Source organism: Pagrus pagrus (genome assembly GCF_965226575.1).
Source record: "Pagrus pagrus genome assembly, chromosome: 12".
NCBI classification, from domain to species: domain Eukaryota; kingdom Metazoa; phylum Chordata; class Actinopteri; order Spariformes; family Sparidae; genus Pagrus; species Pagrus pagrus.
This window is the reverse complement of record NC_140196.1, coordinates 15078951-15097229: the sequence shown is the minus strand read 5'-3', so window position 1 is coordinate 15097229 and position 18279 is coordinate 15078951. Positions and strand designations below refer to the sequence as shown.

The window sequence follows — 18279 nt, the reverse complement described above, 5'->3', positions numbered from 1 at the left end:
ATGGAGCATAATTACTTATGAGCTCCAAACTCAAAGTAATACATTTCAGTCTGCTGGCTGACTGTGACCCTATTCTCTCTTCATCAGAGCATTTTAAATTAGGCTTTCATTCTTTGTGATAGTACATCCCTGGTTAGTTTGATCTTTACTAAGCATGTGTTTCAGGAATCCAAACATCCCGTTCTTTGTAGTGACTCACTGTTAATTTCTTGCAGCTGCACACACCCTGTGGCAGATTTCCAGCCCAAAAGGTTTCATTTTGAATCATTTCCCTCCAACTTCTCCTCCGAGGAATCTAAAACTTAGTGAGATCACTCTTATCCATTCATGTTTTATGGACTCCAATCTCCTGTCTTGTAATATTTAATAATCTTTGGGTAAAGCCAGATGTTTGTGTTTATAAAAAATATATTTTGAATCTCTTAGTACACTAAGAACATAAACAAAACAAATTATCTTTTGTGTTTCTGAATTGTAGCCTATCTTATTGAATTATCAATTAAAATACTCAATAGAAAACATTAAAAAGGCAAAAATAGTGACTGGTTAGGCTTTTAAATACAGAGAATATAATATGAAACAAAGCACATATGTAAAAACATGAATTTTAAAGTGACTTGTGGAGCTGTGTGCTATGATTGAGCTGTGTTGTTGGGAAGTGGCTGAACATCTTGTACACTTTCTTTATAAACACAGACTCGCCATATAAGGGACTTCCTCTTTGTACACTGAACCCGCGGTGTGGCGTTCTCAAATGACCATTTGAGGATCAGTGGCACCAACGTTTTTCTAAACCAATCAGAGGCAGAGTTTGGAGTTTATGTTTTATCAAGCAGCCAATGGTTGAGCGGCGTTGCTTTGGAAGGGCGGGTCAATGCTTCGTTCAGGAAGACGGGTGGAAGTGAGGTGGGGATGAGAAATCATCATTTAGTTAGCTCGCTGCTAGCTGCCTGGAGCCGACCACCGAGGTGTTATGCGTGTAGTAGCCGAAATCAGCGGATTGTTTTTCTTTCGATAGGTGCAACGATGACCCTCTGACACCAAGAATGGACATAAGTTAACAATGACGGGGGAGAAAAAGAAGAAAAAGCGGCTGAACCGCAGCATTCTTCTGGCAAAGAAAATTATAATAAAAGATGGAGGAAGTGTGAGTTAAATATTTATTTATCTTCGTTAACTTAGCTTGCCGCTGAGACAAGCTGGCTCTCAGCCGCTGAAGTTAGTTAGCAGTCTTGTTTATTTCATGAAAACGCGACAGTCGAAGCGGCATTTGTTTATGGTTTTCTGTATTTGATAGTTTGCCCCGGCGTACATTAACCGTTAGCTGGGTCCGCCTCGCTAACTAGCTAACACAGCTAGCTATGAACTAGCATTAGCTAGCTAACGTTAGCGGCCTCCGTTTGCTAGTCGTTTACACGTCAGCTCAGGTAACGCTAGCAGGCTAATGTAAACGCTAGCTGTGTTATTCCTTAGCTCGCCACAATAATTCAGGTACATTAGAGTACTAGCTTATCTAACTTACACCGGCACTTAACGTTAACGTTACCTTAACTTTGTTCAAACTCGGGAAATTTTGCGTGACAGTGCATCACTTAGAAGCAAAAACCTGGGGCTCGGTTAACGTTAGCTCACTAGCATATGTGTTTAATTGGGGTTATTTTTACCCTGTTGCAACAGACAGATAATGTCCTTAGCGACCCACTAGCTACCCTTTGTTCTACCTAGCTAATTATCTAAGAGACAAATTAAGATAACTTGTCAGACAGCGTAAGAGATTTTTAGACGGTATTGTGGTTTGTAAATGGGCGAAGGCAGGACATTTTAGCACTTGGTTTGGAAACGTTGGTTGAAAACAAGCAAACAAAACGTTTAAGTCAGCATTGCAGGAAAGCACAAACATTGATTACTACTGATGCTAGCACCAGCTGTGTACACAGCATAGCTTTTTAACTACATGGCTATTCGGGATATGGTGCTAATGATTGGTTAATTATCACTCAGGACTTGTTGTTTCTGAAACAATTATAAATATTTTTCTGGTACACTGACTCCTGTAGTCCGGGTATGATACCGTCATATAATGTGATGAGATGCTCTTACCTGGGAGCTTCAAACTTCCTCAGAACAGCTCAGATAGTCGGCTTAGTATCATATCAGTGATTGTAGTTATTTGGATCATTTAGATAGTGTAAGTAATGCTTGTGACAAATTAGGCGTTTGGCAAAGCGTGAGAATGGAAGGATCGTTATAAATACAGTGAGGCATCGGTGCTGGTTATGTAATCAGTTGGACGGCTATACCAAACATGCTGGATATTCATAAAACGACACACAGAGTTGTAATCATAATGAAGAAAACCCGAAACTGTTGTTTTCCTTCACTAATGCTCCTGTCGTCCCAATGACAGTCTGGTCTGGAAATATTTTAAACACCTGGCATGATGTTGCTCTTCTCCAACGAAGTCAGATTATTGTTATTGCCTTACTGTATGAGCAGCTAGGTCTGACCACTCAACCATTAAGATTTCACTTTCCACATGCAGCCCTCGATCCAGCCAGACCATCAAATCGGCTTACAGACTCACAAGTCAATAGCAAAATATGAGCTCTGGTCGTCATTTCAGTGGAGGGGAAGTTGCAACATGAATATAATGAGACGGTTAAACATTGTTCCTTATTTTCTCAGTTAAGCAGGTGGTGTGATCTGTGATAGACCAGTCATAGAACGAGAAAGGGTGTGAGTTTCCTCTGGTTTGTCACTTGCTCCCCAGTCGTTCATACTCATACTTGTCGATTTGGTTCCTGAGAAGTTTTCACTCCTTCCACATGGGGAAATGACAACCCACAAGAGTAAACTTGCATCAAGTGTCTTTAAGTTGGCCCTGGCCTACTTTACAGTCTCCGTAATTATCACACCTCGCTGTGTTTCCTGCCAAACCTCAGCATCTAAACTCATGCTACTGTACTGTCTCTTCACCTTACAGATTTCTATAGATTTTACACTGTTGCAGCAAAGTGACTTCTTCTCCACAAAGTGGGATTTATGCAAATTTAAAAGAGTGTATATTTGTGTTTTACTCATTACAGATACAGATCTGTATTAGGAGTGTCTCACTAAACTATCACACAAAATATAAACCTGTTGTATTAAACCGCTGGTCCTTCACTGTGAAATTTAAATGAAGAAGTGCTTTACTTAAATACTGAAGTATTTTTTTATATCGTATAAAGAGGTATGTCAGTAAATGGGCAACAAAATAAATGATGGCACTGAATGTGAAATTCAATGAATCCTTTTCTCTAGTTTAAATTTGTGTATTTGTTTCTACTCAATGAAATTCATTTGTAATCTGAGTAAGGCAATATAACTAATACTGCGGATGTCATGTAAACAGCTTAACTGCGTTGTCTCACTCACATTCATGTTGTAATTAGAGTAAGTACGGCTGGATTATTAGAGCCACAGACCTCGCCCGCTTTTAGATAAGTCTTGGTGTGTGTGCTGTGCAGGCACCATAAAACTCATGTTATAGAACAGAAACAAAGCGATTCATTGATGAAAAAACAGGATGGCTCATGGCCGTAAAAAAATAAAACCACTTCAGTTTGGCAGCAGATATACAGCTCTAACATTATATTCAGTTGCAGTTTGTCACAAGGCTCTCTGAAGATTCATCAGTGTAGAAAACTACCTTTTCTGTTATATTCTAATTTCCCACTTGTGTGAGGGATGCAGCAACTTTTATCAAGCAACTTGTGAAATCACCATAAAGATATAATATATAATATTTCCGCATTAAAATGCCTAAAAACAACCAGACCTTTGTTATATATTTAGTTGTTTTGTTTACTGACATTATTCCAAAACGTCTCCAACAATGTTCAAACTCATCTGGTCACCTATCGCTTTAACTTCCAGGTAAAAGTCAGATGATTTGTCAGAGAGTGAGGAAGAAAGGTTATGTTTTCATCCTTGTTTGTTTGTTGGTTGGTTGGTTTGTCAGCAGGGTTACACAACAACTATTGAACAGATTTCCACGAAACTTGAATGGAGGATGGGTCTCCACCCAGAGTAGACCCCATTAACTTTTTGTTGCGGATCCGGACGAAGGGACAGATCCAAAAAATTTTGAATCTAGATTTTAAAAAATCAGGCCTGCTTAGGTGGCTGTTGTCTGAGTGAGTGCGAAAGGGTACTGTTGGGCCTTGACTGAAGTGTGCGCTCTACGAGACCTTTAGCAAAAATACTGTGCATTTCATGGAGTTACTCTGAATCTCGAAAATCCTTCCTATAGTAATCAAATTATTTATGTGGATGATGATCTTATAATTGTTTTAAATATGAAAAATATACATTTAAATTTTAAAGTAAAGAAAGCGTAAACAGGCAAAGCAATATTAATATGATTGGTGGCTTGTTTAATTCAACACCCAGCACTTTATAGGCTAAGACAACATTTCTCATGTTGGACAGCCCGCAGTTAGGTAAGAGAAATTGCCTAAATGCAGCCTGTCCAACTGGATCATGTGATTAGTATCATCACACAAATGCTGCCTCTGAATAGATTTCCACTTTACAGTTCGATCTGTTAATGTGTTACCACTAAAATGCACTTTGATGCATGCTTAACTGTTTGTTGCTTCTCAGCTAATGCCTTTCTATTTGCATGTGTCTCCATCCAGCCTCAGGGAATCGGTGAGCCCAGTGTTTACCATGCTGTGGTGGTCATCTTCCTGGAGTTTTTTGCATGGGGTCTCCTTACCACCCCGATGCTTACGGTAAGCCTCACATAAAGACACTGTTATGTAAACTGACATACAGTAACAATTTGTAATGTATTCATACGCCTACACCTCTCTTCTCTGCAAACCTTGCCAAAGAGTGGCATTTCCCATTGACTGGAACTACACAAGGCCCATCAGTGTCTATGAATGATTGAATTTCTAATCAAATGAGTGAGGCCCTGTGTGACGCAGTTTTTTTTTTTCCTGTGCGTATGTGTTAGCAGATGTTTTGCCAAGCGCTAATGGGCTGAGAAATATGAAAAGGGCATCAAACAGTCGTATTGTCTAAGCACCAGTTCTTTGTTGAAAAGGCTTATCAGGGGGTCACTGGTTTGTGTTGTCAGGCCACGGCACAGATGCCTGCCAGCGAAACGGCACACATTCACCTCAGTGCTACTACTGCAGAGTAGTGTGCTTTCAAGTACTTGCTACAAGCAGTTCGAACAGCATCACTTAGATGATTTGCATCCCAAAATGTAAAATATTGGCACCAGAAAATCAGCGGTCAATAATTAAAAAACACAGATGATACTCTCCTCAAAAACAGATCTGATTTGTAAGAAAAGTGCTAAGATGACTCATAATGATGATGTGCTTTATTTCATACCAGCAGGGAGTGTGTATTAATAGTCGTCCTTTTTCTGACAAGCTCTATATTTATTGACTTCATTCCAGTTTTTTATACCTATGTTTTTCTCTACCAGTGTGAATGACTTTAGGTAGAGACTGGTATCTAAAAACAAATGATGAGCAAACATCTGTGAGCCACATGATGCAAACCAGACAGGCTTATGCAATGCATGCTTTTCAGCAGTCTCTTGTTTGAAGAGGTGGTCGTAACTGTTGAGCATTAATTACTGGGGGTTTGTTGCCCTCAAGATCCCTGGGCGGTGGCAGGATTTGCATTTTGGACTAATCAGAGGGCGACTGAAGATGAGAGGGACTGCTTCACTGCCCCCAATGAGCGCACTGCTTCATTAGTATCCTGCAGCAACAGTCTTCACTGAGCATTCACAGTCTGTGTGTGTTGGGTAACTGACTCCCAGAGGAAGAGAGGGGATTCTTAACCATGCCACAAGCTTTTCCCTCTGTACCCCTAAACAATAACCAGATCCTGTTGTTCAGCCTCTGTGAAGCTTCACATGCTTCAAATTAAACCAAGGTTTCATGTTCCCACACCAGTGTCAATGACACTTGAACACTGTTGTTATGGACTTTGAACGCAACATCCCATTGATTTTGACTATGTGAACGCACCTTTCACCTACATTCTCATAAAAATGGGGTTTTTATAAGCACATTGTTGAGTTGTAAATATCCTGAAACACTTGACTACTGTTCTCTGTTGGACAGCAGCTGTAAACCAAGCATGGTCAAAAACAGAACAGTTGTACTCTATATTTTCTGTTAGGAATGGCTATAATAAAAGCTGTAATGGCTTTTTAAGACTGTGATACACAAAGTTAACTTTGTTTGTGTATGTTTGTATGTTTAACATTTATTGCAGTTAAAATAAATGTATGCACTCTCTTAGTACTTCCGAGTCTGCACTGAAAGTTTGACAACGGAGCAGTTTCCGATCAAAACAGTTAATCATCTAAAAACATCAGATGACACTGAAAGTCAAATGTTGTAACATGATGTTAGAGAGATTTTGCTCCCTGACATTACACAGCTCTTACTGTCAAGTGCGTACAGGATATCAGGTTTGAACTGGGCCTTAAAGCTACCTCCACTCAGACTGACGATCATATTCACCAAGAGAATAATGAAATGAACAGCTGGTAACAGGTTAAAATACTCCAGCTTAGCGATAACCATGAATGAAGCATGTAACCATGACAACAATAAGTACAGACGAAAACTGGAAAATCAGAAGTTTGGAAACTATTTAGGTCACTTGACTGCTTGGATGTCTGAGTGTGTGAGTGCATCTCCCAGGGGTAAACAAAACAACACAAACTTTTACAGTCTTTCCTTGGATGAATTTCTCTTTTTTAATGTGTTTGAGTGTGGATGATTTGGGTTGTCCCAGAACACAAAGCATGTTCAGGACGACTCCTGTGGAAAGGTTGTCTGTTGCGTTTATGACCAAAGTCAACTGTAAAAACATTATATGCTGTTGCGTGAGGAATCGCAACCATGTGCATCTGCAGAGTGATCATAACTTGTCACTCCAGTTCCAGAGAATTTACAGGTGTTTGACCGAACTAGAAATCGGTATACTGTGCCTCATGTAGTCGGGACTATGCTCTCATCTCTCCGTTCATCCAGACCCTCTGTTGAGGAATGATGGGAAAAATAATCAAAGATATGATACTTTTGGATCTTTTGAATCTGTGGGGGCTAAAATTAGGAAAGGCTTAACAGATAAAGTGAGAATCTGTTTGAAAACAGTGGGTTTGTATCAGTGAGCTTTTGTTTGTGTTTTCCTGGTGAAAAGGTGAAAGTGTATTATGTGTAGGTTGTTTTATGACAGAAAACACTAATGAATCCAAACCAGTTGAATCATTCTCTACATGTGGGCCAGAGACTAGTAAAAAGGTGTCAGCAAACATAAAATATTAAATATGTATGTTTAATGCACATGTGTACAATTTACTATATTACATTTATTACGTTGAACATCCATTTTTTTCCATGGGCCTGAATGATTGATTTCATGGTTTATACTTCAACCCTCCATCAGCTGTTAGATTTTTGTTCAATGGCGTCACACCTGCTTCACTCCCTAGCCTTCGTTGAACTCTGCAGATCATTGTTTGAAATGTGACGCAGACTATGTGGATTAAGTGGTTTCATCTGACGTTATCTGTGTTTGTTCTCCAGGTATTACACCAGACATTCCCCCAACACACATTCCTGATGAATGGGCTTATCCATGGTGTCAAGGTGAGACATCAGTACACACAAACAGAGTTACTACTGGATGTCCTATCTCTCATAACTGAAATGTAACAGTGAGGTGTGCAATTTGATAAAACACACTCCTGCTTGCATGTGAGCAAGTTATCTTAAGTATTTCATCGACAATATCTCAAGAATGCATAAAAATCACAAAAAAACTCCAAGGCACTCTCTTTTAAACAACTAAAATCCCATGTTTTCTTGTAATTTGTATGTTTACTTGTATCTTTATCCAAAGAGCACCGCTAACAAACTTTGAGTTCAGGAAGCGCTGCTACCCTTACAAGTTATGAGTGTTGTTGTGTTGTTTGAACTGTAATGACTTATATGCTTTGCCTTTTCTTATCTTTTTTGCAATTTGTAACGGTTGTAGATTCATCAAATGCTAAATATATTTCTCTTTCTGGTTACATAAAGCCATACTGTAAAGCATGCCACCCGACATGTGCTTTTTGTGTTTTTAGCTGCTGTTAAATAACATCCTCCTTCAGCACTGCAAGTTTGTCGTGCTTTTGGAAGATTTGCAGAGTTTGTGAGCTCTTGTTCAAGCAGGAGCATGACACTAATTCACTGACATGTTAACACCTGCAAGCCGTCCAGTAACCACAGCAGGTTCCCCAGCTGGCCATAGAATAGCTCATTGAAGCACCTAGGAGGGTGAAGTGCCTCAAATGCACCATGACAGTCTTTATTCAGGTGAAAGGAAAGTGTGTCTAATGATAGTTGGCGAGGACAGATTTTCTATTTGTTGTCACTCTGGCTTTTTTGATGTTGACAAAAAATATTATTCTCTGATCAAAAATAATCAGTCTGCAAATGAGAAAGGATGTTTTGAAGCTAAATTCAGTTGACAAATCTATTATTGACCACCATAAACCACATATGACAATCTGTTGTTTGTATGTTAAAATAATTGATTGATTGTTTTCTTGAGACCAAAAAAGAACCATTATTTTAGATACTTTTATTATCAAAGTAAGATAATTTTGTGTCCCTTTACCATGTGTCAGTCAGTAGGTTATGTCCTCCAGACCTCACACCAGCAGGCCTGAGGTGCTTGTCTTGTTTCATTTCTTTATTTAGAGTATGATAAATCTTTTCCTTCCAGTCTGCCAGCTATAAGAGCTTGCTGATACAAGACTTTAAAGTCCCTATGCAAGACTTTAAATTGCCCAAACAATAAAAATAATTGTAAAGAGGTTGTTTGCTTTTACGTCAGTAGGGCTATAGAGGGCAAACTTAAGATGTGCCTGGTGTTAATTTTCCACTTGAGTTAGCTGTAAGTGCAGTTTCATGCATAGATTACGTTTTGTACATTGACCTCTACCAAACCTGCAAGTTGTTAAACTGTGACAGTGTGTGCATTTACTCAGATCACAGACTCTGTCAATCTATGAGTGGTAACTTTACTCAAGTTATCTGTTTACAGAAGTTTTCTGATGCATCTACCCTTTCTCTCTCATGTCTCCCCCTTGTCTCTCCACACTTCCCAGGGTCTATTATCATTTCTGAGTGCTCCTCTGATTGGAGCGTTGTCAGACGTATGGGGACGGAAGTCCTTCTTGCTGCTTACGGTCTTCTTCACGTGTGCGCCCATTCCACTGATGAAGATCAGCCCATGGTGAGCCAAAGCACAGAGAACTCTATACAATTATTTAGTCTTGTCCTGCACACACAAAAAATAACATCATCATGATGTGAAGTTTGTTTGTTACATCTGAAGAACAAGATTTGTTAGGGTTACAGTATTTCATTATAGTTCTGTTTTGTCACACATTTTACCTTTTTATTGAAAAATTGCAGCTTCCTGTCATGTGGATATTGCACTTAGTCATACTGCCACTTAGATTAATTTGCGATTAATTGTGTAGCCCTGGTCTTGACATGGTATAGACTTAATGAAGGTAGGATTTGCAATGTAGAGTGGTTTAGTTTAACCATTTTAGTTTGTCTGTGCTTACTCTTTCCTTATTTCAGGTGGTACTTTGCGGTCATCTCCATGTCTGGCGTCTTTGCCGTCACCTTCTCTGTGATCTTTGCATACGTGGCAGATATCACGCAGGAGCATGAGAGGAGCACAGCATATGGTTTGGTAAGGAGATGTAAAGGATCACGCTTGTATTTGTCTACCGCTTTTTTAAAACTGACATAGAGCCAAAATGGATTTATAAAAAAAAGAGAACTGCATGAAAGGAGAGGTCAGTCACTTCCTGTTTTGCTAACCTCAGTTATGCTCCTACCTCCCTCCAGGTATCGGCTACCTTTGCCGCCAGCCTGGTTACCAGCCCGGCCATTGGAGCTTACCTGTCTGTGGCCTACGGTGACACCTTGGTGGTGATTCTTGCCACAGCTATTGCTCTGCTTGACATTTGCTTCATCCTGGTGGCCGTACCAGAGTCACTGCCAGAGAAGATGAGGCCGGCATCATGGGGAGCACCTATCTCCTGGGAACAAGCAGACCCATTCGCTGTGAGTAACAACATAACACTAAGTGTGTTTTATTGAAATAAAGACATGTTTGCCTCGATAATCATTAAGCTTTTACTTCACAGTAACGGATCTTGTGTGAATGAACTGAATGTTTTCCGTCATAGCAAAGCAATTCATTCTGGGAAAGCACTTGATTAGGCTGCAAATTATATGCAAGTGCCGATTGCTCTCAGTCAAATTTTTTTCAAATTCAACTTTTTTTTTTAAATTCTCTCATTAATTCCTGTGTAGCAACGCTCTGATGCATAACCAGAATCCCTTATTTTAGCAAATTAAGTAAATGTAAATGACAATGCTCGTCACGGTAGCATTGTTTTTCTGTCAGTCTTTCTATATGTAGATCATATGCATATCATGTGCATATTTGTGCGAGAAATTGACTTTTGGCCAGTAGAGGTGTCTTTTTAATACCGAAGGCTTATTAAATTGGCTGACCTTGGTGCAGAGCATGTCGGGAACACCGCTGACATCATATTAATGCTTTAGCTATGCAACAAATTAAATGGTTTCTTGCTGTTCTCTTGGCCAGTCTCTGCGTAAGGTGGGCCAGGACTCCACGGTGCTCCTCATCTGTATCACAGTGTTTCTCTCCTACCTCCCAGAGGCCGGCCAGTACTCCAGTTTCTTCCTATATCTCAGACAGGTAAAACTCTGCTCTCCCTGCTTACACAGGAAAACATGAAGATTATACACACAAACATTGTTTTGACACATCATGTACACCCACCCAGCACATGTCTCTGTGGTATCAGACACATATTTTTAGAGAGTAAAATGGATTTAAAAAGAAAACTTTATGCTTTTTTACTGGAGAAGTACAATTATGAATAATATGTGCATATTGTTTGTGACAGCATCATACTTTATCCATTATGATCGTAATAAAGGGCTGAAATTGCAACTGCGAAGCTCAGGGAGTAATCTCAGCGCACACTTTAACCTACATTGCTTTAAGATCGTATCAGCAGGTTTGCTGAGCAGCCTGTCTCAGTGTGTCTCCACAAAATGCTAATCCAGGAAAACTAATGTATTTTAAACACAGGTAGACAAATATGGACAGCTGCAGTCTTTATGTAATGGTACAGTAACGGCTTGAAGCAGCTGGCAGCTTTGAGAAGAACTGACAAGGTGTGAGCTCCTTTTCCAAACTGCTTGAAGTAAGGACTGCTTATAATGTGTAAACAGTGTCAGAGGAACCAGTCGGGCAGGTCTGACACACACTCCCCCATACAGTAGTTCTCTCCTCTGCGACCATCTTGAAAACGGAGGCAAAGTAGGTCTGCAGCGTTGGGGCGAACAATACTCTACACACCTTCCTGTTTCCTTTTATGCAGAAGTTGCTTCTCGTATATCTTTCCACATTCATTGTCATAAATTATACACGCCTCGCTCCAGCTGCCCTATTCCTGATGCTGCATATTTGACCTAAATACACCAGAGAAAACAAGAGGAGTTAAAGGAGAAGCACTTTGTGTTGTGCAGTAGTAAACAGCATGTGTTCACAAAAAGCCACAAACAAACCCAAGTCTTGCATTGTGTTTGGTGAAAGACAGATGGATGGTTTGCGTTTGAGATGTGTGCTTGTTTCTGTGCTTTTCCTGGCATGTCCTAACCTGTGTTATCCTAACGCTCTCTCACCCTCAGGTCATAGGCTTCTCATCAGAGACAGTGGCTGCCTTTATCGCTGTGGTGGGGATCCTCTCAATACTAGCTCAGGTACTAAAAAAATACACGTTTGCTGTTGGAATACATGTAATATTGAGCCATATTCTCCTTTTGTTTGACAGTTAAGAAGGTTTTTATATTTAAAAATGCCCTTCTTAATTTCCTGGAGTCAAGTCAAATTTAATTTGTATATCCCAAATTTGTATCAAGGCATTTTACCATCTGTACAGCATACCACACCCTCTGTCCTTAGATCCATGTTTTGGAAAAAAGGGAACAGGGAAAAAAGGAAGAAGCTTAAGGAAGGGCTGTTCTTCTAAGAGGATGGAGTGTGTACAGAGTAGACAAAAATAACAATAGGGTCTTCACATTGCTTGTTTTGTCCCAAAAAATGGCCCAAAGCACAGATTTTATTCAGTTCACTCTCAGAGAAGACAAAGAAAACGCTGGATATTTGAACAATTACTGACTATATTGCTGCAGATACATTTTCTGCTCATTGATTAAGAAACTAATTGTTCCAACTCTGTCAGAGTCAAACCTTGGGTGATATTAGAATTATTACACCAATTTGCTACATGACTTAATGCCTCTTGTCATGCGTTGTGTTTTTGCAGACGGTGGTGTTGGGGATCCTGATGCGTTCCATAGGGAATAAGAACACAATCCTGCTCGGCCTCGGCTTCCAGATCCTCCAGCTGGCGTGGTACGGCTTCGGCTCTCAGCCCTGGTCAGTAACCTTCACACCTTATTTCTAACATACACGTCCCCGTTCCACCACATTCATTCAAAGGGACAGAGACTCCACATGCAAAGAACCAAAGATTCATTTAGAAATTTGCTTTGTTGATTCTTGAAAGAAGAGTTTGGACCATCAGTTCTTCCATCTGCATCGCTTGTAATGCATGTAACCATGGCAGTCAGCGGGCAGGCTTCAAAAGAAGATATTAGTGATACAGTAGAAAGTACTCACACAGCGAAGATAATTCAGGCGAGGAAGGAAGATGACTAAGCATTTCCTGCAGCATAGTGCAAAACCACAGTCGTTGTCATAATTACTCTGAATCAGTTAATGGTGGCTCATTCAAACTCTTTAAAATGGCAAATATTTAACTTGCACTGCGGGATAGAGAATAATCCTATGTTTTGTTTAACATTTCAAGTCAAGTGAAACGCACTACCCTTGCGATCCTCGCTCATAGCTCCACCAACAAGCCTCCTATCCCCTCGAGATGCATTTTAGGAATTGAGACAGAGGCACAAAATACAGAAATGAGATGAGCTCCTTGTAATCGTCACTGTCTGTATTGTAATGCCCTGACAAACCACCAGAGGGTAGCATAGTCTCACTCAAAAGCATTTCACCAGCTAGGTGGTAACACTGTAATCCTGTAACTGGGACTCTTTCAAAAGTGTCAATGAAGTGGCGTAATGTGGAACGTTTTGCTTGATCATTGTAAATGCTGTAAGGAACGGTTACAACGGATGAACGGATATTTTTTTAATTGGCAGTAGCAGTAGTACAACTCGTGTTCTTGTTTGTCCATTCACTGGAAACCTGTAAACGTAAAAAATGGTGTTTTCACCAAACAGCCACCACCCACATACACAGGTTAACACTATCAGTTTCATTTCTCTTGAGAGGGATCATAACAACTTCTCCGGTTTCTGTTGTTGTTTTGGCCTGAAGGGGGAAGGTTGAGCGACCATGATATCTATTGATTCTGAAAGAAAACATTCACAACAGGTCTCCTTGTTGCTCCTCTCTGCTTTGGTCAATACCCAAGAAATTAAGTTAAATAAAGGTCAAGTTGGCCTTATTATGTATTAAGAGGAGAGTCCTTTCAATGTTTACAAAAAATAAGCAGAAACTTTTCCATCTGCTGTCTCTGCCTAAAAATTACCAGCATTGTAAAGCAGCCAGTTGATGATAGGAAACATAGAAGCGTGAAAAATGATTTTTAGTTATTCATAATTGGAATATGATGTTATTTTTCATCTCAAATTAAAGTTGACATGTTGGACATTAAAGGCTCAGTCACTGCTGGTTATATAGCTGTAGTTTGGTTACAGATCCTTATTAGATTTAAGCCCAAGTACGCCCTTTCACTTCCTTGAAATAAATATATGAATCCAATTTTTGAAAGGTTAAACAGAATTCTCTTTGTATCCTTAACAAATGTTTGTTTGTTGTTGTTGGTTGTAGGATGATGTGGGCTGCTGGAGCTGTTGCAGCAATGTCCAGCATCACTTTCCCTGCCATCAGCGCCATCGTTTCCCGTAACGCAGACCCTGACCAACAAGGTAAGTGACATCTATCTATTTCATGTAACAAGCAAGAATCAGTGTTTGATGTACAGTAATAAGATGGTAAAGAAACAACATTTGGATGTTTCAGAGCATTGGTGGAGATAATTGCTTGCTGACAGTTTTCCGTTTATATTGCCTATATAGGTGTTGTCCAGGGTATGATTACTGGAATTCGGGGCCTCTGTAATGGTTTGGGCCCTGCTCTCTACGGGTTTGTCTTCTACTTGTTCCACGTGGAGCTGACTGACACAGATGGCTCTGAGAAAGGTGCCAAATCCAACATGGCCAACCCCACTGATGAGGTGAGCATGAACGATAAATTACATGCAAGTCAGTAACACAATATGAAGGCTGTACTTCAACTAAACATTTCCTCTGTCGTGTCTTTAGAGTGCCATCATCCCAGGTCCTCCCTTCCTGTTTGGTGCATGCTCAGTGCTGCTGTCTCTGCTGGTGGCCCTGTTTATCCCAGAGCACACGGGGCCCGGCATGAGGCCCGGCGCCTATAAGAAGCACAGCAACGGGGCACAGAGCCACTCCCACAGCCCTCAAGGCAGCGGGGCCGAGGGCAAAGAGCCGCTGCTAGAGGACAGCAGCGTATAGCCTCAGCTGAGGGGGGCAGACACCCTCGCTCCGACCCAACAACCCCCCCGCACACATGGACTGATACACATTCATTTTACCACATGGACACAGTCTCACCTCAGGCACACATCAGACTCAAGTGCCACGAAGAGGTGTTTGTGTCCACAGCACAAAAGTGGGCACTCCTTCCTTCGCAGCCCTTTTCTTTTTTAAAGCAGGGTATTGTGAGGACTCTGCATAAAGAGTGTGCTGAGTATTTTTCGGGCTGCAGTGGAAAGGTGTGTGTAACTTGGCTGAGCTGGACTCTAATCCTTGGTTTCTATGAACCAGTAACAGAGTGGAGTATACAACAGCTTTCCCCCCTTTCCTGTTGCAAAACAGAACAGAAGTGATTTGGTTTAGAGTGTGAGTGACGTATATCTCAAATGTTACTAAATCCCTGTGTGATTCTTCATACTCCTGTAGCCGGTGAAGTGGCAACTGTTTGTCCAACAAAAGTGTAACAAACAGTTAGATGAGCACTTGTCTAACAGTCTTTTATGAGCTAAGATCTGCTCAGATGCTTGTCGTTGCGACTACAGCTCTGTTAAAGCATCCAAGAAGGGAACACAGTTCTTCCTCTGCATGCTCAGCAGGGAAGCACGGCAACTGTAAACCTGTGAGTGAAGTCTCTGCAGACCAGTGTTGGAGGGATGCTGCCTAAACTAGGTTAGGATGGGTCAATCAGTTCAGATATAAAAAGCTTCGGAAGACCACACTTTGTCTAAACAACACACTTCTTACAGAGTGAAGTGTGCAAGAGAGACCACTTTATTAGCTGAAACCGTTTTTCAATGTTTACTTGCCATTCTCTAGATAAGTAGTACAGTTTGGGTTGTATATTTTTCTCTGTTCAAACTGAAGGCTAGTTGTGCTTCAAGTTCTTATTCAACAAACAAATGTTGCCTCGAAGTGACTTAATATATATATGTATATATATATTAATTACGTAACCTGTATGAAGACCGAGGTCTGAGAAGGCTCTGTAATCTTACGCTATCGCTCCCATCGGAGCCGTTGCACTTTTTATTCCTTTTGTTTTCATGCCCTTCCTGTTGCTTTGTTTCCTGACATTTATCACCATCAGGGTTAAGGCTTACAGAACCATGTTTTTGTTTTGAAAGCATCTGGACCATTAGGAGCTAGAGCGTTGCTATCGGCATGTCAGTGTTGGCACTGACTGTTACTACAGAGTCTTGAATTAATATCATTAGGTTAAACTGAATATCACTCGTGCTGCTGCAGTAGATCATTCAAAGTGAGTGTGATGTAATGTGGTGGATGAAGATTTCTACAGTGGTAACTGGATTTGAATTATGAAACGGTTTCATTAAGCTTTCATACAAACATTTGATAACAGGCACTGCACATTTCTCAAACAACAACAACAGATGATTACAATTTTAGATGTGAAGCACCTCTGGAACTGGCTTTTAAACAGGCTTCAAAATCTCCACAAGGGGGAGCTGCTTGGTTATTGTCAGATCAGTTCTGTATTGCTAACCTGCACCACTTACAGAAAAAAAGGAAGTTACACTGTAGTTCAGACTTGTAAATGAGCACAATATCTGTTGCCCAGTGCAGGCAAGTAAAGTAAAAAAAACTCTGTTTTTAGTGTTTTAAGTTTGAAATTTCCCACAAACACCTGTTGGCTATGAATGCTAACATAAAGCATATTTAAGGGAAATCAAGCTTTAAAATTACATGTATTCATTCATAAAAACGTTTAAATAACAGTGATCCAATCCCAATGAACCAATTCTGATTACCAAAACATAGAAAACAATGCCTGTAAAATAAAACCAGTTGATAAAAACAGCTGTAGATAATTGAAACATTTTTAAAACCATCAGAACAATGTAGCCTCCACTGAATATTACATTTTTAAAACTGTAATCTGCAAAGTAGCCAAGACGGTGCTTGAGGTCATTGGTTACAAGATGACCTTGTGAACATTGTGAACTCTGTAGTTGTCCCAGAATTAATTAGTAAATATAATCCAGTCAACAAATTGTAAACTAAATGTAAAACTTGGAACAAATGTGCAAACTTACAAGACAGAGCCTGAACGTTAACAACAGCATGTGTTATTTTTCTTGCCTGTAGAAGGTGCAAGTCTGTCTGCAGATGTAAGCGATGCTGTTCCCTTTTTTGCCAGTAGGTGGCGCAGGTTGAACATGAACTGCAGGTTTGAATCTGCTGCAGTTCCATGATTGGTTAATTTAGGCTTTTTTTTTTGTGTTTTTTGCAGCTTCCCATCAGTGACACTGTGTTCCCTTTGTCTGAAACTGGTAAATCATCCTTGTTCTAATTTTTAACAGTTAATTTATAAATGCCTCAAGTGCATTTAACCAGAGAAATTACAACCTGATAAGGAATAGTCACTAACGGGGGGGATTCATGCTGTTTAACATCTATCTGAAGAGAAATGTTCGTTGTATATTTTGTGCCAAATTTTTTTTTTGGTTTGCTTTTTCATACTGTGTGTGTATGTGTGCTTATGCACTTGAGTGATTTGGATTTTTTTTTGGTTTTGTTTTCTCTTGTCTTAATTTCTTTGACTGAAAATTTAAGTTTTAATGCTATTTTCTATAGCTTTTTAAAACTTCATCCGGACATTTTTAGGAGTCTTTTCGACATTGTGGCTAGATGGTAAATATCGGAATGTCCATCTGTCTGTTTTCAGTCTCGGTCTTTATTTGATAACAAGCATTTCATCACGATGAGTTACATTTGATACGTTTATTTTTCCCAGATTTATCGATAGATCATAACAAGAGTCACTGAATGTTCCAAGCCAAGCTGTACACGTTGACCACGCTTTACCCTCAAGGTTTCGACTTCACCTGTCATAATTTTTATTATTTCAGAGGGGGTGTTACAGGCAGGAGGCCATTGGTGTTGATTTAATCTCTGAATATCATTTTTTATTGTATCATCTATTGGATGAACACATTGGTAAACCCATAACTTCAGATCCTACTTCAATTGGTAAGATTCTGCACCAGCCCCATGTGCACTCGTACAGCTCCCAAGCAGACGACTGTAAATGTACAAAAATCACCTGTACGTACAGCAAATGTATATATTTATTGCTCAAGGAGATGGCCACCTCTTGGTCTATTTGGTTGTATGGTGCAATTATTATTATATATTTCTCAAGACTTACCTGCTAGCCACTCCTGTTTTTAGTGCGATGTGGTTTGTGGCCTGAACCCCCTCTCTGTGTGCCTAAAATTAGCCAAGAAATGAGTATGGCAACATAAGTAAATGGTGGTTATTATGTAAATATGGGAAACTAATGACAAACTATTTATTAAAGGTTTATTGTACAATGAAATGTTTGAGTTTGCTTCTGTGGAGTTTGGGTGTGAACCATAATGTTTTATTTCACCACTAAGCCAAAGCTAATTGAGTGATCAGGGTGTGACTCTGAAGGTAACCAACTTGTAATTCTTTTAATGTCGTGTTTTAAAACGTGAATCCTAAAGTAAATGGC

At 40.0% G+C, this 18279-nt stretch overlaps 1 protein-coding gene across 1 annotated transcript; it reads left to right on the top strand.

Moving 5' to 3' along the window:
* Positions 1-900: 900 nt before the first annotated feature.
* Positions 901-18120, top strand: mfsd14a2 (major facilitator superfamily domain containing 14A2). The gene is made up of 12 exons (XM_084369618.1): positions 901-1147; positions 4683-4778; positions 7614-7676; positions 9185-9312; positions 9669-9783; positions 9942-10160; positions 10711-10824; positions 11826-11897; positions 12464-12576; positions 14053-14150; positions 14301-14458; positions 14547-18120. The coding sequence occupies exons 1-12, from the start codon at positions 1064-1066 to the stop codon at positions 14757-14759; spliced, it is 1473 nt and encodes a 490-aa protein (XP_084225744.1). The 5' UTR covers positions 901-1063; the 3' UTR covers positions 14760-18120.
* Positions 18121-18279: the final 159 nt, after the last annotated feature.